Below are 24,942 nucleotides of genomic sequence, written 5' to 3' on the forward strand. Positions count from 1 at the left end.
CTGGGAGAGCACAGAGGGCTGGGAGAGCACAGAGGGCTGGGAGAGCAGGGCATCAGAGGGCTGGGAGAGCAGGGCATCAGCACCAGCTCTGGGCTGGCTAACCCTTTACACCCCTCCCCCCCGCAGGTGTTACTGAATCCCCCTTGTTTCAGCTTTTCACTGTGACCCTCACTGAAAGCTGAAAAGAACAAAGAAAAAAGAAAATACTTTCCCCATCATTACTTTTCCCCCTCTTCCATTTTGCTCAAAATAGACTTTGAAATTAAAATTTTGTTGTTTGTGTTGAAGTCATGCCAACACTGTTGAAAAAAAAAAGGTCTGTGTGTGACTTCTGCAAGATCAGCAAAGGACTTGACCCTCCAGTTTCTAAAGCCCATATGAGCAACTCTAATTAGGAAACATATGACAAAGGGAACACCCCATATTTTCTATAAGAAGTGGGTCAAATTGTGAATTTCCTGTTACTCATTTTTTAGCATTTTCAAACATAGTAAAGTAGATTTTTTTTAAAATCCCAGTGAATGCTGAAAGTAAATGAAATTACAAACACTGCAGGTAATTTTTTCCTTTTTAACAACAGTATCTAACCTGTTCCCTCCTCACTCACTGAAGCTTCACTGTGTTACAGTTACATCAACTGTTTAGAGCTGAACAACTGGAAAATAACTGCTCTAGATATCAGTATTACTGGCAAAAGACTCTGTCTTGCTCAAAAATCCTTTCAGAAGTTCATTTCCTCGGTGAGTAAAGATTTCCAATGCATTATGCAAGAACTTAAAAAAAGTACCACTGACAAAATATTAAAGAACAAAATTAATCTAGAAACAGATGTCCAAAGAGGGGTCTTTTCCTTAGAGCAAATGAGGCAACAGCCCAGCATTTCCTCAAAACTTAAGAGATTTAAACAGAAGTTCTCAAACAGAGAATCTCATAAAGTTCCATTAATGAAACACTGTGTTTCCACCATTTTCAATTTAATTAGAAAGTCAGTAATTTACAGTAATTTTAATATAAAATAATTCTTCAAGACATGAGATGAACAGATTTAGTAAGTTAAAACTCTATCCTTATAAACTGCATTTTATTATTAAAACTGGTACGTCCCATTATTTTTATTATAGAAGATTAAATTAAAAAAAATAAACACTCTTTCTTCTTAAATGAGCAACTCTAATCAGGAAAAATATGACAAAGGAAATACCTGTTTCTCCCCACAAGGCATCAGTGTCATTGATATCCATGTCATGGTCCTTTTCAACTGTCAGGATGTAGTGAACCACCTACAAAACCAAGGAGCAGAGATGTGCTGAGCCACAAAAACATCAGTTGTCACTTGCAAAGGATAAAAGATGTAAAACAGGAAGTTTGGGATGCTACAGGTAAAGAAAAGGATCTGGGTATTTTCAGCCTGTCTGAAAACTGTTGTATACAATGTACAGAAAATCCTAGAATTTTAAATGCTAGAACATAATTTATTTAAAATTCATGAAACACACAGGTCCTTTTTTCTAGCTAAGAAGAACTGAGCTTCTTAATGTCTTAAGAATAGAGAACCATGGACATTTTCTGGTAAGTATGATTAATGTCATCTGTTTTGCTGGTATAGAGGAGCTGACTGGTTTCATTCAGTCACTGGATAACAAGCAAGAACTTTTACAAGAGTGAAGGAATTATCCATTAATCCCAGTTAACCACAGTTCAGAATCCTCAAGTTTATATTTTAAGACAGCAATGGCTTATATATCATATCATATCATAAACTGACTTCATGTAGGCATTTCTATATGTTAATCATCTAAATAACTTTAAGGATCAGATCCTTGATTTTACATTAATTAAAAACTAGATTTAAAAGAAGTAAATATTGAAATGGCTTTATTGAACAGATTTTGTTTCCATTTTTGGCACATCACTTAATACATGACAGGAGATCTCCTCAGCCTAGTGTGATCTTTATTCAAGTACCTGTACTTACCCATTACTTTTATATCAAGGTTACAATTTATTTTCTCAATGAACAGACAACATACTTGTATTACCTAAATATCTAAAGCGTTTTGAGTATTTGTTATGTGTTTACTTTTAGTGTTCCTTCCCAAATTTCTATCTGAAGTGACATTAAGGTCAAGTCTGTAACCTGACATGTAGATCAGGTAAAAAGTTAAGCACGTGCAACTATATGCAATGTAAAATTTGGTATACTATGAAAAAAATTCACTGTGAAGTAGATCCATTCAGGTGGATCATTGATACAGAAACTCATCATTACTAGAGGTTTAGGACAACTTCCAAGAACAGAGAGGAAAAACGTAGACAGAAAATACAAATAAACAAATCCTGAAGCCATATTATTGGGTAGCATTGTGACAGCATTTGCACCAGCATTTGCACCAGCTGCGAATACAAACTGGGATAAATACCAGGAGCTTCAGTAATTCTGCCCAAACCTCTTTCAAAAAAGCTGCAAACACTGTTGCCCCATCCTGCTGAATTCAGGGGACGTGGCAGTGCTGAGCTCCACTCCCCTGGCAGTGCCCCAGGTATGATCCTCACCCCCTGGCAGTGCCCCAGGTATGATTCTCACCCCCTGGCAGTGCCCCACGTGTCATCCTCACCCCCTGGCACTGCCCTGTCTGTGATCCTCACCCCCCTGGCAGTGCCCCAGGTATGATCCTCACCCCCTGGCAGTGCCCCACGTGTCATCCTCACCCCCTGGCAGTGCCCCACGTGTCATCCTCACCCCCTGGCAGTGCCCTGTCTGTGATCCTCACCCCCCTGGCAGTGCCCCAGGTGTGATCCTCACCCCCCTGGCAGTGCCCCAGGTGTCATCCTCACCACCCTGGCAGTGCCCCAGGTGTGATGCTCACCCACCTGGCAGTGCCCCATGCTGGCAGCAGCCGTCAGTGCCTGGTGCAGTGCCTGGCGCTTCCGCAGCGCGTCCTGCTCCCGGCACGGAGCCACCCACACCAGCCCCAGCAGGTACTCCAGGATGCCACGGTGCCCTCTCAGGGCACTATGGACCAAGGCACACTGGCCCTTCTTGTCTACACAGTCGGCCTGCACGGGGGAAAAGGAACATTGGGGGTTAAAAAGTGCAGTGAAAGGCCTGGAGAGGAGACCTGGAGCACTGGGGGAGAGCAGCTGCCACTCCTGCTGTCCAGGGCAGCCAGGGACATCTGGGGAACTACAGGCCAGGCAGCCTCACCTCAGTGGCTGGGAAAGTGATGGAAAACAGAATCCAGAAACCACTGCCAAACATAAGAAGGACAAGAAGGTGACCAGGAGCTGTCAGCATGGGTTTGCCAAGGCGAGACGAAGTTTGGCCAGCTGGACAGTCTGGGGCTTCAAGGGGATGGGAGGGGGGGTGAGGAGAGCTAGGGATGCTCTCAACCTCAACTTTAGGGGGCTCTCACACTCCTTCAGTAAGACAAATAAGCTGATGAGAAGGTCCTGTAAGTGCACAGTGAGGTGCACCCCAAACTGGTTGAACAGATCTGGCAGAGGGTTGTGATTAATGGCACAAGGAAAATGCTTCACGGAAGTCTGGACTGCCACCCAGGACTATATCTGATAATTATATATTTCTGTAATCAACAACAGTTTTCTTAGGCCTTTGCCTGACTCTCTTGGCTGCACACTCTGCAGTCTTTGTGCACCAGCTCACCTTTGCACCTCTTTTACACAGCAGTGACACGATGTTCATGTGACCAGCAGCGGCTGCGTAACTCAGGGCTGTCATCCCGTTTTCTGAAGTTCCATCAATAGCAGCTCCAAATTCTAGTAGAAGAGTAACCACTTCTTCATGCCCAAGGTGCGACTGAACACACAGCACTGGAGCATTATTCAGTACTTCGGTCCTGTAATTCACATTTGCTCCTGCCAAAATCAGCAGCCGACTCACCTAAAATTTAATTTAAACAGAACAATATTTTCCTCAGGTCTGTCTGAATCTGACACCTTGATCAGGTGTTATTCTCTAATTTTGATACAGATTTTACTGGCAGACATCAACTTTATCACATATATAACAATATATGAGTGTAAAATCTTCTCTTAGTAAATAATTACTATATTACTGACCAACACACTCTCGATAGAAGACTCGTCTCTCCCCTGAAAACTCATTACTCTCATCACAAATGCATGTGTGACTGAAGATTTAAGTAACTGTCTCCATTAAGAGAGAATCAGATTGCATAAAAAGTAATCTCAAAAAAAATGAGCAAAGCCTGCGTGTGTGTGTTCACAGACATGCACTTCCCAACCAAAAGGAGCAGCTGGCTCAAAGTCCAGCTCACCAACTTGGATTTCCCTGTCTGTAATCTGGGGATTCAAATAACAGTGCAAAGTTATGGCATTTTACATCCTCTCTTCTCACAGTGTTTCCCCCTGTTACAACTGTCACATCCCCACAGCCCAGCGAGGTCAGTGGGATGTCTGAGCCCCAGAAATGCACCCTACAGCAGAACCAGGCCTAACCCTTCTTTCCATCAAAATCATCCAGGAAAACTGATCTGGACTTCGACCACAGCTTATAAAAGCACATGAAGGCTTGGTACAAAGGAGTTCAGTCCAGGTGTGAGCAGCTTTTCTGCTAAAACTTCAGCACCAACCAGTGGCAGCAGCAGCACCAGATGAAGCGCTGACTGTATGAGAAGGCTGATTTTCTTACCTTCACATTGGGTGTGTAGATGTTTCTTAGAGAAGCCAGGGCTGTGGACAGTCCATCAGTACTATAACCAATCCACAGGGCTTGGAGATGACTGGAAGAAATTCCGGTCCTTTTACTCAGACCCTAACAGGAATGATATAACAGGAGATCTCTCTATAAGATTAGAAATACTATTTTGATCTACAACTCAGTATAAAGAGAAGTAACAATTTGGTCAGTAGCACTAACAAGTATTTTGCATAAGGTCCTAACAAATTATTCAAGGAACTCAGAGGAGAATCTCTATGACCCATTCTCATGAGGAGGTAATAAAACTACTAAGTTGCAAGCTTTACCTTAAAAATGTGAGCTTTAAGGATGTGATGGCCAAGTTCCATAGTTTGTTGGCGATTTAACTTTCCCTCTTGTCGAGAAAACATGAAAGCCAGTAGAGCATGTCCATTCCTAGTAAAAAGGATTGAGAACCACTTTTATAACTGTATCTCAGTAACCATCCTAACATGTCCAGGTGCCTGTTAAAACAGCCAACTTTGTCAGACTACTGAAACACACCATTACATCTGAACAAAATTCCTTCCATAACGAAATAACACAAAAAGAAAAGAGGTAAATTTTGAAGTTGAAACACAGTCCTGGTATTTCTCTGCTGTCCCCTCGCAGGGGGCCCATGTCAGCTTGACTCTGGTTTACTCCTCCCTTTTGTGTTCTCGAGCCAGGAACTGCAGGCACCTGAGAGAGAAGCCAATTCTTTTAGAAACACAAGATCTGGGTCCTTTTGAAATTTGAGATAAAATGTGAATTTAGTAATTCGACACCTACATTAGTGGTGGTCAGTGTTCTAGACAATAGTGGCAGTGCCACAAGCCTGAGGAAACAAGGTTATCTATCATACACTATTCATTAATGGGACATATGCTGGAACTGGGCAATTAACCCTAGGCTAACTGGACTCTTCTGCTAGTTAGCCTAGGGGGCTTCTCACCCTGCCTTCAGAAATTTCTGGACAGACCTTTCCAAAGCCAGCAGCTTTCCCTAAGCCCAGGCAGCCCCCACTGCTGCTGGGGCTGGTGCTGGGAGTGCCCAGTGCGGTGGAACTGGGGGGGCCACAAGGCTGCAACCCCCCAGTCCCACCTGCAGAACCGGCTCTGTTACAGCCACGTGAAAGCACAGACATAATGTCAAATGTCAGGCATTATTTATTCTTTTGTAAAACCCCAAAACCGTAAACCCTGAAGAACATGAAAAAAACGGAAGGAGCTGACTGTGAGAATGTAACCAGTAACAGTCATTGTCTCCAACTCAACCAACTCCTGCTCCTCAAGTCACAGAAAGGGAGCTGGAACAAACTGAAACAATGCCAGGAGGATACAATTACACAACAAAATGTCTTACTATTTTTATGTTTACAAGAGGTAAAATGATCTTCCCCTTCTATTCCTGCACTCTATATAGGCAAGGCACTAATGCACTTGATTCTTAACAATTTTGCTATATTAATAACAACACAGTACTCTCATTTCTCCATGAAGGTAGTAGCAAAGTCAAATGCAAACTTTTGACTTCTACAGAGTCAATTATGCATTGTAACCTTTGACTTCAAGTCAAGTCTACCTCTAAACATATAAAAGTTTTAATTTTGGAAAAAATTAGGTGTACTTATGCTTTAACATCCCTCTTTCCTCTCACCAGCTGTTGCAATCAATTATACAAAACACAACTGCAGCTATTTGAAACCAAATGACTGCATGTTTTATTTACCTTGGCTCACATAAGAAGTCAGTATTTTCACCATCTGCTCTCCAGACAAGCCATTCCCTGAAGGAAGGATGGCAGAACATGCGTGTTTTGTCACGTCTTTTGATCAGAAAACACGAAAGGGCTTCCATCCTCTGGCTGAAGTCTTCCCACTGGTGTTCCCCATTTATCTGTCCCGCATTAATAGCCTGGAAAATCTGGTCATCTGTCATGGGATGCAGGGATGCCAGTGCCACATTGAGTATGGGCTGGGCTCGCTCAAAAGCAGAGTTTGTCATGAACTTCATATTGCACTGCAGTAAGTACAGCTCTGACAGAGACACAGGAACAACCTTGTAGCTTGCACTTTTGATTACTAAGTGACCCTTTTGGAAAAGATCCAGAGTGAGTTTCAAATAGAGATAAGATCCCAGGCTTCTCATGATCAGGTGGTTACTCACTTTCCCAATAGTAGCTGCATCAGCTTTTCCATTTAAAGATATGTTGTTTATGATTTCCTGGCTGCTATTAATTCTGTACTGAATGTAAGCATTCAAATCATTGTGAATTTCCTTGCTGTCTGGAAAATTGTCCAGGGATATTGCAATAAATGGTAGTGAACTTACTACTTCCTGTGAGGGGGAGAGGGGAAAAAAAAAAGAAATTAAAAACAAACCCAGAGGCATTATAGTATTCCAGCACTGAGAACGCCATGACACATCTCTGCTGTGTTTCTCTTCTGTAGTGAGTATCAGACAAAGCAATTTAGTATCCCTGATAACAGGTAGAACAGTACTTCTACATTTTATCAGTTTTCATAGGAAAGTATCAAATATCACAGTGACCAAGCTCAGCAGTTGAAGTGGATGAGCTATAGAAATGATCACTTCAAACCAGAATACAGTTACCAGAATTAGACCCTAAGACAGGCCAGGGGAAGGGGCAGGTAAGAGGAATGATATATTAGGTAGGAAAGATTTATTAAGAAGTATCATAAATGACAAGAGAGAAAAGCATCTCCTTTTCATTTTATCTTCCAGTAACAATGTACCAGAAAGGCACCATCCACACATCCCCAGCCCAGGGTGGCTGAAGGCAAGTGCCAAGTGTGGCACAGTTTGACACTTCAGCAGCTTCACCTGAACATGTTTTTATGTTTATGCAAATAAAGATCCAAAAGATCTTTATTTTAAAGAAAAGCTTCTACAACTTTTAACTTCAACTTCTTACCTAAAGTAAAACTTCTAAAGTTTTAAAATTCCAAAGTTTTACTTTAGAATTTCTAAAATTAAAGTTTAGGAACTTAAAACTTCTTGCATAGAGGTATCACAAGGGTTTAAAACAAACTTCTCCACACTTCCTCAACACAAAAAGGAACTCTCTATTCCACTTTATGCAGTTACATGGATTTCTAAAAGCTGCACTGTCAGGCCAGTGAGATGTCTTAATCACAGACAACATCTCCAGACAGGGAACAGTCCCTACTGCAGAAAATAAAAAAAACTTTAGTTGAGAAATCAATCAACTCTTCAGCCAGTTAGACACTCCTAGTGCTCCTGGCAGGCAGGCAGAGATGGGATGAACTCCAGGAGGCCGTACTGAAGCACATCTGCACCTAGCTATCGCAGTCCTGAGGGCCAAGGGAACAGACTCCAATTTTACTATTTCTTATCAATTCTACTGGCAGACTCAAGAGTGATTCACAACTAAAAAGGCCTCCAATATCATATTTGTGTACTGTGAATAAACATGTGACAACAAAGGAAGGAAAAAACCCAAGAGACTTCACTTTGAATTCCTGTAAACCCAGTATTTTTCATAATAATGCAGCTGCACCAATATAAATGATTGTTTAGTCTTTAAGGGTAAGAAAAGTGCCAAAAGGTGTTTTTACCTGGAAGTTAGTTCTTACAGTCACAATGAGCTTCAGCCAGGGAGGAAACTTACAGATTATACTTGTGATAAATGAAGAAATTGTGTCACCATAATCAGGCTTATGAAATTCAGCATCATTTAAACCATCTACCAAAATTATGTAGTCTTCCTCAGGAATCTTCTGCTCTGAAATTTGAAAATAAAAAAGGAAAGGATGAAAACAAATTCTCCCATTAAATGACACATTTTTGTCCTCAAATTTTTATCCTCATCCACTTTGCAAATTCTTAGGCGCAGACAATTACAAGAGAAAACGTCACAAAAGCATCTGAAAACAAAATCCTTTACTGTGAATGTGCAGCCTTAACTTCGAGCTACAGTCATCCTTCAGTTTTCTGGCAAAAAAAAAAAAAGGTAAAGCTTCCATGACCTTTAGTAAGTTTCACAGAATTTTAATTTAAAACACAAATCAACTGCTGAAAACCCACCTGTTATTGTTACAAACAACTACCACAATTAAAGAATAATCCCTTTCTCCAGGAATATCCTGCTTTCTTTAGTTCTGATTTCTTTTCCGCGTTTCCTGCAGTTCAGATCCCATCTCCAGGTCCCTGCTGCCCGTACCTTTCCTGAGGTGTGTGAGTGGCTCCAGCACTCCCCTCCTGAAGGCCGTGGCAGGGTCCTGCACGCAGGATCGCAGGCTCAGCAGGCTCTGCAGCTGGGGCTCCCTGCCCAGCAGCTCCCGGAAGGCTGCCAGCTGCTGGCAGCGGCACAGCAGCGCGGCCACGCTGTGCACGAACTCGGGCACCAGGCACGTGTACGTGTTGTCAGCCTGGCAGTAGTGATAGGCCACCACCTGGAGAGGGTGGAAACCAAAAAGCATCACCTTCTCAGTATTTCAGCTGGGTACTAGTTAGTGTAGTTATAATAAAGTGTTATCAAACTTCTCCCTCATCGACAAAATACTCTTCAGCGTCAGATCCAACCCCACAGGCCTGGGTCAAACACAGGGAGGAAGGCAAAGGGTAGATTTTTGACCTTGCAGGGCATGCAGAGAGGAAAAGAAACCAAAGTTTCACATTCTGGCAGGAAAACAGCAATTGGAGTTTGTGGCATTTGGATACAGTGGGGAAGCAGCTAAATAACTAAGCAGTACAAGAGAAGCAACTGGAGGCTCTGACCTATTAGCTGGGATTTAACAACACTGTGTCTCACACTGTAACAACCAAGGACTAATTTGATCATCATCAGGCAGAAGTAAATGACAGACAGCTATTAAAGACATGCTCACATAAGCCAATGGAGAAATGGGACAACTAGCTTTATTCTGAGTATTGCAAAGGTGTGTGTTACTTAAAAATAAACCAGGACATAAGCCATATTTCTTTGGAAAAAAAAAATCCAACCACAAGAAGAACATGGCAAACAAAAAAAGCCTGCACTTCAGAGGCTTTCATAACACTGCTTCTAACTAACACATATCACTTCAAAGACTGCATGTGTTATGATGTTTTCAGCATAACTATTCATATAAAGTATGCAATTCAGACATTCTTTATTTTTACTACTTAAGCAAAAAATAAAACACTTAACACAGCAATCTAATGCAAAAATGACTTCAGACTCTCAGAGTGTGGAAAACAGAAGAACTACATTCAGACTCAACCTGTATCACAGCAGCATATACAGATAGATTATATACAGACCAAAGATTTTATTCCCCCCCCCCCATTCTGCTTTTGGAAGGTACATTGAGCAGCTCCCCGGAAAGAACACACAGCCTACTTGGCAAGGAAAGGATCCCAACTTCCCACAGCCCCACAAAACTGAGGAGAAAGTGTTAACCTGACTCTTTCCAAGACCAAGAAGGATCCAAGTGACCCCCTGAAAGGCAGCAGAGGCAGGTAGCTGGTTTCACCAGCCACCAAGCAGAGCCATCCCACAGAGGTGCCCAGGTGACTGCCCCTCTGCCAGCACTGCCTGTGCCTCCCAGGGGGCTCTGCAAAGCAGTGACCCCACCTGAGAGCTCCCCAGCACTCTGAACGTCTGTGAGGAGTGAGAGCTCACCTTGGAAGCAAGGCGCCTCACAGCATCTCCCGCCTGAGTTTTGTATTCAGGAGCAGCAGGACAAGTCAGAGTCTTGACCTTAATGTCACTTGTACTGGTGTCACCTGCTGGAGGGGCACATGGGGGTAACTGGCTTAATGGAATCTCCTGGCAGGAGTCACCACCTGCAACAAACACAAAAGAGACCAAATTTGCCGGTAGCAGGCTGCTTTTTAGGAAAACATCATGGAGTGTTTTTACTGCTGGAGTAAAAATTAACACTGAGAAGTAGCACTACAAGAAACTTGCATTTAGTCTGATAAATACAGGCCACATTTGCAACTTCACAATTTTAAAACAACTCAACAGACTTCAGGTCAAAATTACAGAATTACTGAAAGCAAAGCCACGGTGATGTGAAGTTTCCTTCCGAAAACTACACATACGATGCTTCATTTAAACTAACAGTTATTACATGACTGATCTCTTGGGAAACAGAAACAATTTATCACTGCTATTATTAATAATAGTAATATTTCAAGTGTCAGTAGGGAAAGTAGCAGTAATGGCAGCCTCACCATCCTTCCAGTTAACGTAGGCACTGGACTGGTCTGGTGACAGGATGCTACAGATCCCAGGAGAAGGCAGAGGGAGTTTCTCCACAGTTTTATTCTCACCTCTACAGAAATACTATGGAAGGCACGTGGTATACAGAGGTAATGGAACGCTCACTGCTCCCTTTCCAAATTCACGGGAGACAAAGCTACTACAGTCACATCTCAGAGCCTGGGTACACACTGCCTGGCAGAGGGAAGAGATCCTGCACACTGCCTCATGTTACCACCTCTCTGATGGGCTGAGCCCACACTATGTATGTAGAAGGTATTGGTCAGAACCCACAATTTTAACTTTAGCTTCCTCTGCTCACTGGAAGAAACACGTGTCTGCTAAGGAGTTGATGAGGCCCAACGACCTCAAGCCAAAGAGCAAACATGTGACTCCTGCTGTCAGCACACTAACCCAAACAAGGAAAAGGAACCTACTTTTGGGGGATGAATTAGGGCTGTTGGAAGCTATTTGCCTCATGCGACTTCCATGGCAGCTGAGTGCCACCAGCCGTGAGATGACGGCAGTCTTCCCAAATCCCACATTTCCAGTGATGACCACTCCCCTGTTCCCTGCTGGGTCAGGACTCTGCAGCTTTTCTTCAATGGCCTGGAACAGCCACTCTCTTCCAACAAACACCGAGTCTGTGGTTATGCTCGGCACCTCGAACAGCAGCGGCTTCAGCAAAATGTCCTGGGGCTTGTAGGGGATGAAACGAGCTGGGAAGAGGTGGCAGGGAGGAAGGTTCATTAGAATAAACTTGACGTGCACTAAAACAGCACAGTTTCAGAAGGGAATGGCATTTAGTGGTCACAATATGACTTTTTAGAGCCTTCATCATGAAAACAATAAAGACTGATCTGCTCAGCTCAGGTCATCTCCATGATCTGAATTAAACTGTATGAATTAAACTGTAAAGGGAAGAAACTACCAGTATAATTTGGTGATTTTTTTATGACTGAACTTGAGTTAATAAGTTGCAGAATCTGAAAAGTTTTCTTAAAAATGCATTAATAATTCTATAAATGGGGAAGTGCCAAATATTTTTCATTTCATTTCATGCTGCTGAGCATTTCAGTGTTAGGTCTTCAGATCTGTAAAGACACTTACAGAGAAACAGAGAAAGGCAGAGAGAATAAATAATTTTTTTCTGCTTTAAAAACCCCCTTCATTTTAAAGTAATATTAAAAAAATTACTACCTCCTTGGTTTCTGTACTTTTGAGTCACAAGATCAGAAGTTACATGCTTGATTACTTGATCTGTATATCAGGCAAACACCTGACAACTTAGAGAAGAATTTGGGTTTGATTGCATAAAATATATTAAAATTTATGGGAATAATAATGTTAACTAATAAAATGCTCTAAAGATTCATTACCCACATCTAATGTTACACAAATGCTGTTTCAGCATCCAACTATGACTATGAAAAGCCATCAGTGAAAAAGCACAGTATAGTGTCTACATATCATCTCAAGATCAGTTTTACCAGTTGACTTAAGATTGTTCTGCTTTTAATTGCCATTGGTTGTGACGGATGCACAGGCATTCGGTTCAGTCTCTGAACCCCAGCATCGTGCAGGGAAAAGTGTAAGCAAGCCTCCTCTCTGCAGCCATGTGGAGTGATGTGTAAGGAGCACCCTGAAGGGCTGTTCTGGAGGATCATGCACAGGACAGGACCCCTGCAGGCCCGTGGGACTGTGCCAGTTCAGAGGCAGCTCCAGGCTGCACCGTTACCTTCGTGCTGCGCTCTCCCGCCGGCCGCGCCGTGCCAGGGCAAGCGAATGGACGTGCGCAAGGGAGTGTTCCTCTGCCCATCCAAGTAGCTCAGGTCCTCCAGTTTGGTTGAACTTGTTGCTAGAGTATTAAAGGACTGAAGATTATTCTTCTCTCCACATAAGTTACCAGGAGCGTTATTATTTATCACAGTTCTTCCTCCACATGGTACTTACAGAGAAGTTTTTCTAGACAATGGCAGCGAAGCCATTCATGTCATAACATTTACAAAATGCTTTTCAATCAAGTTCACTGAAGATTTGGTTGGGTTTTTCCCCATTTAGATGGCCCTCACATCTGCCTTAACTTCCTCCTGTTGCAAACAGTTCTCATATTAAGAGTTTCCTTTTTCACTGTGAGAACAACCCCCTCAGCAAGGTCAGAAGTGTTAGGAACAGGTTCAGGTATTACCTTCTAACACACTACCTGACCCCACACAGAATCCTGCAATAACTGATGGACTTTGCAAGTCCTAACCTAACCAAATACCTAGTAGAAAGCACAGTAACAGCCCTCTGGATGACAATTTTAAACAATCTAGGTAATGCTAATCTCTTCAGAACAGAGGCTTTTTTCTTTTTGTCCTGTAGAGACACTTTCATACTAACAATGTAACTACAGTAAGATTCAACAGAAATGTCCTACCATTAAGAACATCCTTGTTTTCTACCTCAGCACTTTACCTGCAACGGAGTTTGGACGAGGCATTATTAAAGAGCCAGAACTCTGAGCATAAGGAAGGGGACCCTCTCCTGTTGGTACTTCTTTTGGCAAATTCTCAGCAGATCCAATGGCCTCCTCTTCTGCAACTGGTGAACAATTATCTGTCCTTCGATCACGACTGATGCCATGATGTTTTCCAGCTCTGAGACTCCCATCCTTGCTCCATTCCAAACTGGATCCACTACGATCATCATTTTCTGATGAACTGGTTATAGTGGCTGAAAAAGAGTGAAAAAACCCAACTACAGCACACACCAGAGGAACATGGCACACATGTTAGAACAGTCATTCTCAAACAGCATTGTGAAGCATAAATGATGAAAATTCAGTGTTGTTCAGGTCTGTCTCACCTAAAATACATAATTACATTAGGATGACAAACAGCCTGCACTCACATATCTGGCAAACTCATCTCGACAGAAACCTTCCAGCAACTGAGCTATGTACTGCCCCTTTCTTAGCTACCTACTACATGTTACTGACAAGAAGAGCAAACGAGGCCAGATGCACAATGTAAAAGAACCGGCTGAGTGTATTAACAAAATTTCAAATGGTATTAAACATACTGATTTAGGTTTTTAAAGTATTTCAGAGCGCTGCAGTACACAGTAAATCAGAGGGTCAAAGAAAGGTTTTTTGGGGGAGGTTGTTTCTGATGTCACCAGAAAACATTTACAAATAATTTCTCAATACTGGGTGAAACTTTTAGGCAGTAAGATGTGCTTATACTGCTATGAAAACTTCCGATGCTGCACAATAAGCAACACAGATCTAGAGGGATCCTCAGTTAAAGGCAGCTGAGAGCACACAGGTGCCTTTGGATGCTGCTACAGAGCAGTGCCTTCCACTGCTGCAGTGACTCACTCCACTGAGACACCACCAACTGCATTATCCAAGGATCCAAATGTTCCACCTCGGTGGTTGAGGATTATCAGTGTGTCTTCAGCTGCCTGAGACTGCATTTAACCAAGGCCCCCTGCAATAACTGAAGGTGTGAAGAATTTGTACTCCTGAAGACCTACTCAAGTACTGTTTCATAAAACTATGCTTACCTCTTGGCCTAAGAACAGATATACACTTCTTTGGGATGTTTAATATTGAAACTACTCGGTTTCATTTAAAACATTTTTAATTACTTAATTTAAACTCTCATAAAATAACTGAACAACAAATATTTGTTAAAGGTTAAGCCAACAATCAGTGCATTTTGAACACTTTAATCAACAGAGGAAAATACAATACAGGATGAAAGAACATCAGGATTAAAAAAACCCATAAAATTAAAAAATAAAAAATCAGTACCAGTTCAGATAATGGTATCTATATGAACTCTGGGTCTTCCCCAGGCTAACAATTTAAAAGCTAAAGCTATATATATGGCAATTCTACACTCAAGTGGCCAATTCCTTAAGTAAAACATTCTGGCATATTGGAGCTGCAATGAAACCCAACCATGTGAGCAGCTCCTGGAACTGAGCCTCGTCCAGGCAGGGGAAGGACCAACTGTTCTCCTTCCACACCACCTGCACTGCAGCTTCAGCCCTGAAGGATGGTGAGGCACTTGTACAACTCTGCATTCCTCCAGCTTAGGCTCACATTCCTAAGGAATGTAAGATCTGACGCTTAAATTCAAGAGCTTGTATTCTAAGAAGTACCAATAATATGATACACAATTTAGAGGCAACAGAAGAAAAAAGCTTTTCAGGCACTCCATTAATCCTTGCACACACCTTAAACTGCATTCTGTATGACAAATTATTTCATTTTGATGGTTGTGTCAAAAAAATCTGGCTCTTCCTGAAGTAGGAAATCTTTAAACCTCTGATTCCTCCTGGAGTGAAATGCAGCATCAGGAAACCTGGCTGCTCGAGATTTTGTACTGAAACAGGGGCAAGGATCCAGCAAAGCTTACATTTTGGCCAGCAGCCCAATCTTTTCTCCTACTCAGCTCATTGCTAAAGATTAAAACCTGCCTCCACTACTATTATGTCAAACTCAATAGAAGCAAAGAAGGATTCAGCTACAGCAGTAGAACACTGGAAAACTAAAGGAAACCTGAACCGTAACTAAAAAAGAGGCAAAGGGAGAAAAGACACATTTCCCATCAGTCTGCTGGCCCAGAAAACATAGTGGGAGTAGAAACACAAAGGAAGCCCACGTAAGTAGCATGAAAGAGCAAGATATTTTCATGGCTGGATGAACGCCGTCAAAGACACCAGAAAACATATACTTGCCAAGTATAATTTAAAATGCACATCTGCTACTAAAACTTGAATGTTCAGACACATTTGTAAATAAGAAGAAAAGCCCAGGTCACTTATCCGAGAGATGCCTCTTCTTTCCTTTCTCAGTTTTATGCCTTTACAGATGCAAGGGGTGCTGCCATGGGTGGCCAGGGGGTGTTCAAATTCTCCCTGAATCTGAGACACGAACAACAGCTCCACAGAGCAGCAGCAGATGATTTTCATGTGGCCCCACAACCATGAACCACACATTGCCTGAAGGAGCTACACAGAAGTTCCCCCCCGCTCTAGGAGTTTTCTCCTCTCTGCTCTCACACTCACATACTTCTCAACTCCACCATCCTCTCTTCTCCCTGTATAATAAAGGACTTTTTTTCATGTTTCTTTTATTTTTGAAACTCCTTCCTTTTCAGTAGTTTAAATAAGCAACTTTTATCACTGTGTTCTAAAATATTTTCTTTAAAATATTAGTACTTAGGAGGTTATAAAATGATGATGTAGTTGTCACGCCAATACACTATTTTAAACAAACATGAGGCTAGTTCTGATCTTATTTAGAACATGGACATACTGACTATTTAAAGCTTGTAAAGCCTGGGTAGTAGGTTCACACAGTATCTACATTTGTGCTCTTTTTCCAAGAGCAACAATTCTGATATACCCTTTCCTTTACATCAAGATGTTCACACTGTCTCAGAAGTAGGTCTTGCACCAAGCTGACCACATAACAACGTGCTATGGAATGAGTTCACAAAATCATTTTCTTAAACTGAAGCACTGAAGTTTCACACAAAAGAGTCTTTTACTGAATGACAAACATGTCTTTTAGGGTAATAGATCAGTAACAATAATTTATGTCAAAACTTATGACTATTAATTACCTCACTTTTTAATAAAATGCAAGAGCATCTATAAAATCAGAGTGAAGTGTCACCAGAGTGATCATCATGGCAGAATTCACAACAGCAGGGAGAGAGCACTTGCACCTGGAATTCCTTCTCCAAAAAGAAGTTGTAAATAGAAAAGCACTAAGTTCACAGTCAGAGACAATGACATGTCTTAAGGTTATTTTGTCAAATTCAAGCATTTCAGATCTAAAACTATTTCCATTCTTCAGCCTCCCTAAATTCACTCAATCAGCTGGACTTGACTAAAACCAAAAGTTCTCTTTTGTGTATTGAGAAAGTATTGTGTTAGGAGGCACTTTGAGCTTTGGTTTTGTTGGCAATCTTAACAGCTGTTAAAAACCAATTTTAAAAGGAATTACTTGGTTAAAGAATCAGCATTAAAAAAAGACTAAACCAATAAAGAAGAATAAACCTTCCTACAGCAGTTTATAACATGAAAAATATGCTTTTAAGATCTCAGTCTGACCTTCCAGAAAATAACATTAAAGCTTGTCACGTGAGTGCCCGAAGGTGCAGGCAGGTAGTGGTACAGACAGAGACCCACTGGGGCACAGAGCAGAAATAGGGCAGATGGCACAAATGAGGCAGAAAAGGAATTTAATATTTTCTTTAGAGTGGATCAGACTGGCTGAAATACTCAGCTAGGTGGTAAAAGGAGCTGGGTGACAGCTGGGCTGTGAGGGTGGCTGCCTCTCACAGTCACCGACTCCCCACAGGAGATGCACCTACACCCTCAGCTCAGTCATCTTTCACTGGAGAATCACACAATTGCACCTCTTCCACAATGCCCCATTTTAGTTTCATTTTCATGCTAATTACTCAAAAGTCTGCATTGTTTTTAAACAGTCTGATTTGACTCTCAAATCAGAAGTCACACCAATTGTTTCCTCAGCTGGAAAGTAAACCAGCTTCAAGCTCTGCTGTGCTTCACCCTTACTAGAAGCATTGAAGAGACCTATATAATGGAAAAGGAAAAAGGCTGAAGGAAATAAGAAACGGAGAAAAACAGAGGAAATTAATTATTTTAAAGGAAAACGTGGAGAAATTAGAACTGCACTGGGAAAATAAAAGAAGAGAAATGCACACCTAACAACAGCAACTGAGCAACTGTTATAGCCAAGAACAAGGTTTCAGTCTTCCGAGCACAGAGGATTTGAAACAGGATCCGTGGACAGCGCACGACCAAACACAAGGACGTGAAGCAGCCATTCAGACTTGTACAACCACGAGGAAAGTGCTGTGTGTTACCTGGGCCTCAGGGTGCTCACCTATGATGCCACTGTCCTTGCTCTCCAGGGTGGAGCTGGGGGTGCTCATGGTGCCACAGGGGCTGCCCTTGGCCGCCGCTTTGCCGGCGCAGCTGTTGAGGGTGGAGCAGGGGCTGTCGGTGCTGGGTGATGTTGTGCTGCTGGTCAGGGTGGAACAGGGACTCACTCCTCGGCTGGGGACTGCACACTGCCACGGGAAGAGCAGGAACACTCACCACAGCAGCAGGACACTGCCCGGCACAGAACTACACACCTCGAGGGCAGGCACAGTAAGAACAAAGCAAAGAGCCCATTTTTCAAGGAAAAACTTCAACAAGTGGAAGCTTTGTCTAGACTGGCAATCTTAATCTTTCGTATTACTCTTAAAAAGTGACTTCTGAACCAAAAAAAAGGAATTTCACAGATCGGTGGAAGAGCTGCAGTGAGGTAGTTTTTTTCTCTATCAAACATTTTACTGGATATCCTTCCCCTCCACCTCCTGTAGCTATTCTTTAGACAGAAACACTAGAACTGCAGTCTTATCCAGATTTCACTATCAATGAAACCCAAACTGATGCACTAAGATTTATGAGGACTGGGAATAAACGTGGATAGAGTAAGGGGCAGGAGCAGAGGCTGGCAGTTACTGTGAAGTTCTGGTTAGCAGATGACTTTCATATGGACAGTAGCTGCTTGCTTCTCTCCAATCCATCTACCCCAAATGACAGAGAAAGACTGCCAGACTGACATGAACTTCTCAGGAAAAAACAAACACAACCCTACCCCCCAGCATGCTCCCATTTTAACACAACACTGATATTTTGCATTCTCAGAAATCACTGAAAACAAAAGGAAAAAAGTTCCTCCTAAATACTAACATAAGGCCGAGGGAACTCCAGAAGCCATTCACATTCACAGAAGATTAGATTTAACCTCTAGAAATGATGGGGAGTTTATTCAGTTTGTTTGTTTTGAAACTGTGAGTTGATCTTCCATTCTTAAAAAAACCACTTGTTAAAATTAAAGTACAATTCTATTATTATGTGTCTATTAAAACAGACTGTATTTTGGTAAGTATCAAGTAACTGGAACTAGGAAATAGGGGAAATAACATTAGTCCTCTCTGAAACGTGATGAACATTAAATATATTTCATTATCCTACCATAACTTCGTTTTTCTCTTCCATGTGAGCAGAAGTTGGAATCCCTTCCCCCAGTAAAAAACCCAATCTTGTCATCAATTCTTGTGCTGCAGGAGAACAGCTCGAGTCTTTGTCAGGCTTTGCTTTGGAGTGGAGAGAAAAAAAGGTGGTGAAGATTAGAGTCTTGTATTTGGAAACTGTTAAAAGAGGTAAAAAGAGTACAACCAAACTATCCATCAAACTTTTAATTGCTGGTGAGTGTTGGATCCTCTGCATATCTGCACAAATCTAGAGGAGTTAAAACCCACCCTGCCAGTCAAAACAGGAATGGTTAAGTGCAACCAGTTCACCCCTGGACTGATGAGCAACTTAACATGACCATTTTCCCATCTGCAGCACTAAGCTCAATGCTACCAAAGCTTACTGGCAGGCTGGGATTCTATTTCTGTAATGTTGAAAAAAAGTAGAGGTTAATGACACAGATGTTTTGTAATCTCACAGTTAACACTACAGGTAATACCACAGATTTTTGTTTTGCCTGCTATGCAAAGGACGGACATGAGTTCCCAGCTCTTCTGGCTGCAAAGATATTTAATTCTATCAGTACAGTGCTTTAAAATGTCTTCTGGCATCCAACTGATATAAGAAGACAAAGTTCAAAATGAGGCAACCTCCACCAAAAGCAGCCAAGTACAGCTGAGCCCATGGCAAACACCTCTTGCTAATGGAATCTCACAAACAAGACATTTTCCTTCTTCCACTGCAGCACTTTGGCATCACCCACCAACCTGGGACCATCCGCTCTGGCAGGAACATTTACAGAGCATTTATTTCTTCTGTCCATTAAAAAAAAATATAAGTAAGCCTGTCCCATCCTCAGGCATAAACAGCTAATTGAGTAAGGAGCATCATCCTACCGCTCTGAGAACCATCTCCTCTCAGGAACACTTAACTCTGGAACTGCCAAGAGGGAGACCCAGGGGCACATGCACAGCCACTTCCCTAACAGCACAGGTTTACTCTGCAAGACTGAATTATCTGATCTCACTTAATCCCAAAAGGAGGAAGTCTATGAAAGTAAACAGCAAAAGATATTTTTATCTCAGAATTTTCACAAACTGACAGGCCTTCAAACATTTGACTGGAAAATAAATTTTCTCTAAAAAAATTGCCATTTTAAAGTTTACAATTAATCTTTAAGTCACAATTCTGAAGTTAAAGTTTGTGAAATCATCATCTATTATTATTATATTGAAATTATAACATTGACAAGTCTGAGTAAATGTTAGGCACGGTACCAAATTCAGTCAGTAACAGAGATCAAAGCCTGAGGTGTTCAACCCAACAAGCACTGTTGAATCCTTACACAGCAGAGGTTAGTGCTGATCCCCAGCAGTTTGCCTGGGAGTACAGTTCTGTGAGAGGAGGAGCTTCACGACATGGTCACCTTCGGATGAGGGGGATGAGAACTACATGCTCTCCCAGTTGCACCTAAAACTTGAATGCCAGCACTAAAAGGCTGTGAAGGCACAAGAGGGACCAGGGTAACTACACCGTATCAAACAGACGGTGAAAATAATTACAATTAGATCCGTATTTGTTACTAAGTATCAAAAATAAGAGCCTTTTTCTGAAAGAAAACATTGGCTTTTTAAACTGTAGTTTCCTTTAAATGACAGCCCCAAGAACTGAGACAATTACAAAGATAACAGGGGTATGATGGCAAGCACCTCCTCCCAGCCACAGGCCCGGGCAGTGTGCACTCCAGAACACACTGTGCCCTCCCCACAGCCCCTGCACACACACTCACCGCCGGGGCTGGGCTCTCCTGGCTCCGGGCCCTTCCGCGGGGGCACAGCCGCCTCTCCGGGCACGCGCGGACTTTCCACATACTTGGGCTTCCTGACCGGACCTGCAATGGGAAGGAGCCGAGTGGATCCAACTTTTCCCAGATGGATCACAAGTTTCCTGTGTCCTGTATCCTCCATGATGCAAAAAAAGCAGAGGGAATTACTCCTTACACACAGCTGCTGCTGTAAGGAGCAGGGAGCTGCTGCGCTGCCACTCTTGAGAGAAACACGCTCTGGACTTTTTGGAACACAGGAAAACAAACTCAGTGTACATGGTGTGTAAGCTGCAAGCAACTCAAGCAGGCTGGTTTCCCTCCTTTCCTCCTTCCTGCTGGTCTGTAACTCAGGACTGCACCTCAGGCTCTCACTGTTCCTCCTCCTGGTCTGCACTTCCCACCTGAACAGAGCGAAGCCCCTTCAGGGAGCTCTGGAGAGGGACTGTAGGGCTGATGCCAACTGCACACATGGCCCTGTAAATGGGCTTTCCTGTCTGCAGTTTGGGTCTTCAAACAGCATCCCTCTCCTTGGCTCAATATTCAAGGCCACTCCAAAGCTCTCTCAGACATCCCACACTTTGTTTATCAAAACCCTACAATATATTTAGGATGTGGCATTTCAGCCACAAAAAGCATCCCATCTTTCCTTCTGGCAGCAGCCTCAGATGCTACATTAAGTCTCTAAAAACTGCATTGATTTCTTGCTCATTTTCCTGAGCACTCTAAGGCTGATGATTGCTTTGAAAGAGAATTTGCATCTCTCTCCTCCTTGGCCTCAGGCTCCCAGGGTCACACAGAGCTGGGAAGTTTGGCCACCCCATCTCAGTGTCACTCCCCCAGAACAATCTGGGTGGATCCACCCTGCTCTTTCAGACTTCCATCTAAAAGTGCAACATGGGAACATGGTGACAATCCAATTTCTTAGCCAAGAAATGCTGGGCAGGAAAAGTCACTCATATATGAACATATGTTTGTATCCCTAGTAGAGAGTCTTGAGTCGATTCCACTTTTTGCCCCGAAAGCTCAGAACCGACCGTCAGCAGAGGGGGCTCTTCCAACGCTACTGCCTGACAAAATAAGGGGCATCGGCCCTGCTGGAAACAGCAAAAAATACACATTCCTTTGAAATGAATTCACGTTCTTTAAGGAGACAATAGTCCACACCTGCCATTTGTAAGCAGAAGTGTAATCAAATGTATCAAGGTTGAACAACAAAAAAAGCAATCATTCTAAAAGAACCAGAGCAACATGTAGCAGCCATGTAAAACTAGACCAAAATGGAAATATCTTCGGGATGTGTTTTTAATACTCATGCTTTAAGCTGTGAAGGAGACCCTTTACTGAATTTTCTTCCTCACAAACTACTGTGGAAGTGACTTACAGTACTTACAAATCTGACATACAACACTGCAACAAGTATGAGAATTCATGTTAAGTTTATTTTCATGCACTAATCTAGAACAGGCCACATGAATCAATAAAGGGATGAAAAAGGACCCATTTGAAAGTGAACTGTATCTGCACAACAGGAGCACTCTTCCAAAAGTGTAAGATGGCTGAATTAGATCTGATGGAAGGTTCATCTGGGACAGGGTTTTATCAGCAGCAAATGGCAGAGAGGAATCCAAGTAAGGGAAACCCAGTCCCTGGCGGGCTCCCGTGACTGCTGTTCAGGGCCTCACCATTCCCAGAGGCAGAAGCAGTCATCTGCTATGTAGGAGTTCTAGATGGATTTTCCCTCCCACAACTCACCCCGGCCCTTCTTTCCCAGCCTGCCCCCTGTGCAGGTTAACCCAACACCACCTCACACTGTCCCTGCACTGCCTCCTTTTCCCTGCACCTGTCCTTCTTCCAGGCAGACAAATCCCAGTGCAGTCTCGTGCAATGATTCTTCCTTCAGCACCGTCCCACACCACCAGTCATTCCTGTCGAGCTCCGTCCTACATCCACTGCAGAAGTTTGAAGTTGCACCAGAGTTACACCAGACTCCTCCCGAGGAGGACAAACTACAGATTTATACAATTCCATAACAATACTTTTTTTAAATGATCTATTGCTTTCCTAGTAATTCTTAATGCTTTTTTGACTGCAGAAAAGCTGATTTTTCAAAAGATGATTGTAACCTGTGCATCCCCTTCCTTTCCCTCCCATCAGCACTAAGTGGAGCTGTACTGATCCTGGGGATTGCCCCACGCAGGTGCAGGACCTTGGACCTGGGACAGGTTACTGCATGCAGGAGGAACAGCTCCCAGAACTCTCAAGGGCAGGGCACAGAACTGCAGCTGAGATGAAACCGGTTCTCTGACATAATCTAGTCTCAAGTAATCAAGTATGCTGATAATTTGTTTATTAATTAGAAGCTTTAACTGAAGTTTAATTTCAAAACTAACTAAAGTTCTGTTGCACATTTATGGCAGATTCTCCTAGCAGTCATCTCTGACATTCACTGATGGAAATTCCCTGATTTCAAAGGAAAGCTGTTCCCCCTTTCTCTGTTCAAGCATTATTGTATCACTAATTTAAGCCAGCAAACATTTAGTTCAAGGGCAGCAGCAGTATCTTTCATTTACACCTTAAACTCCAAATCCACATTGTTTTGGAACATCCTTTATAAATCAGTATTTTCAACCTTTTAGTTGACCCTCCTAAGTCAGAGTACAATCAACTACTACTCCTTTAAGAACATGAATACTGGTTTAGCTGCACACCTGTAAGATTACCAATTCAAGCAATGTTCATTGTAGCTTTACTGTAGGAGAAATTCAACTTACTGTGAGTTTTTCATGTACTGCTCCCCTTCTCAGCACTGTCCTGCTGACAATGTCCTTGTGCTGTTTGTTTCAGCTCTTTTATCCACTTTCTGCTCAATGAACTGTCATTAGGGCAGTTTCTGACTCCAAATAATCCAGTAGCTTTCGTTTGCCATTAATTTCAGGCTCCTTAGTGATTTAAGATATAATTTCTTTCTTCCCTTGTTTTACAGCCAGAGTTGAATCACAGAATCAGCCAGGATGGAAAAGACCTCTGAGATCATCCAGTCCAACCCTGGATCCAAACCCACTGTGCTTCCCAGCCCATGGCACTGATGCCACATCCAGTCTCACCTTCAACACCTCCAGGGACAGTGACTCCACCCCCTCCCTGCCCAGCCCATTCCAATGCCTGATTACTTTCCCTGTAAAGAATTTCTTCCCAATATCCAACCTAAACCTCCCCTGGCACAGCTGAAGACCCAGCCCTCTTGTCTTACTGAGAGTTGTCTGGGAGAAGAGACCAACCCCCACTGGCTCCCCCCTCCTGTCAGGGAGTTGTAGAGAGTGAGGAGGTCTCCCCTGAGCCTCCTCTTCTCCAGGCTGAACAGCCCCAGCTCCCTCAGCCTCTCCTCATGGGAATTGTGCTCCAGTCCCTTCCCCAGCCTCGTTGCTCTTCTCTGGACCTGCTCCAGCCCCTCCAGGGCCTTCCTGAGCTGAGGCCCCAGAGCTGGACACAGCACTCCAGGGGTGACCTCACCAGTGCTGAGTCCACTTCCCTGCTCCTGCTGCCACACTCTTCCTCAGTCAGGCCAGGATCCATTGGCCCTCTTGGCCACCTGACTCAACTGGGGCCAGAAACACTGGTACTCTCCAAGCTCTCCCAGCAGAGAGAAAGCTCCCACCTCCTATGCAAATAACTAAAGCACAGTGTCACCCCCCATGGCTGTGCAGCTCTCCATGTCCCATGAGCTGTGCACACCTGCCCCACAGAGCAGCTCTGTCCCCATGAGCTGTGCACATCTGCATCATTTAAGAAATTATTTAACCAGGAAAAACTATTTTTATCCACTGATCATATAAACATAATATCAGCAAACAGAGATGCAGGAGCAGACAAACATCAGCCAGAGTAGACAAATTTCCTAGAGAAGTAAGTATGATGCCCTCAAATAAAGATGTTTTCATGAACATTAGTGCAAGTAAGTACTGGTTAACTACAGCTTTTATTTTTTAATTTATAACTGTGAAACACGCTGTCAGAAAACTATTTTTAATTTACTAAGCAAAATTTTTAACTAGAACTACTCACACTCAATTAAACATTATTAAGAACTCTTCACTAAAACCTAGGCAGCTCATAGTCAGTATAC

General features: G+C 42.8%; 1 protein-coding gene across 2 annotated transcripts in view; it reads right to left on the reverse strand.

Annotated features, from left to right (window-relative positions):
* TANC1 (tetratricopeptide repeat, ankyrin repeat and coiled-coil containing 1) overlaps positions 1 to 24,942 on the reverse strand; it is a 74,759-nt gene that overhangs the window by 7,879 nt on the left and 41,938 nt on the right. For both annotated transcript variants that reach the window (XM_027656231.1, XM_027656232.1), the window contains exons 4-18: positions 20,784 to 20,885; positions 18,995 to 19,116; positions 17,853 to 18,039; positions 13,394 to 13,651; positions 12,672 to 12,791; positions 11,371 to 11,652; positions 10,349 to 10,512; positions 8,906 to 9,137; positions 8,301 to 8,467; positions 6,431 to 7,038; positions 5,008 to 5,116; positions 4,673 to 4,795; positions 3,665 to 3,901; positions 2,872 to 3,057; positions 1,202 to 1,280 (exon numbers count right to left, since the gene is read on the reverse strand). In XM_027656231.1, the coding sequence (XP_027512032.1) occupies positions 1,202 to 1,280; positions 2,872 to 3,057; positions 3,665 to 3,901; positions 4,673 to 4,795; positions 5,008 to 5,116; positions 6,431 to 7,038; positions 8,301 to 8,467; positions 8,906 to 9,137; positions 10,349 to 10,512; positions 11,371 to 11,652; positions 12,672 to 12,791; positions 13,394 to 13,651; positions 17,853 to 18,039; positions 18,995 to 19,116; positions 20,784 to 20,885 (2,976 nt within the window). The remainder of the gene's footprint in view (positions 1 to 1,201; positions 1,281 to 2,871; positions 3,058 to 3,664; positions 3,902 to 4,672; positions 4,796 to 5,007; positions 5,117 to 6,430; positions 7,039 to 8,300; positions 8,468 to 8,905; positions 9,138 to 10,348; positions 10,513 to 11,370; positions 11,653 to 12,671; positions 12,792 to 13,393; positions 13,652 to 17,852; positions 18,040 to 18,994; positions 19,117 to 20,783; positions 20,886 to 24,942) is intronic.

This window comes from Corapipo altera, unplaced genomic scaffold (assembly GCF_003945725.1).
Source record: "Corapipo altera isolate COAL_440 unplaced genomic scaffold, ASM394572v1 68, whole genome shotgun sequence".
Classification (NCBI taxonomy): domain Eukaryota; kingdom Metazoa; phylum Chordata; class Aves; order Passeriformes; family Pipridae; genus Corapipo; species Corapipo altera.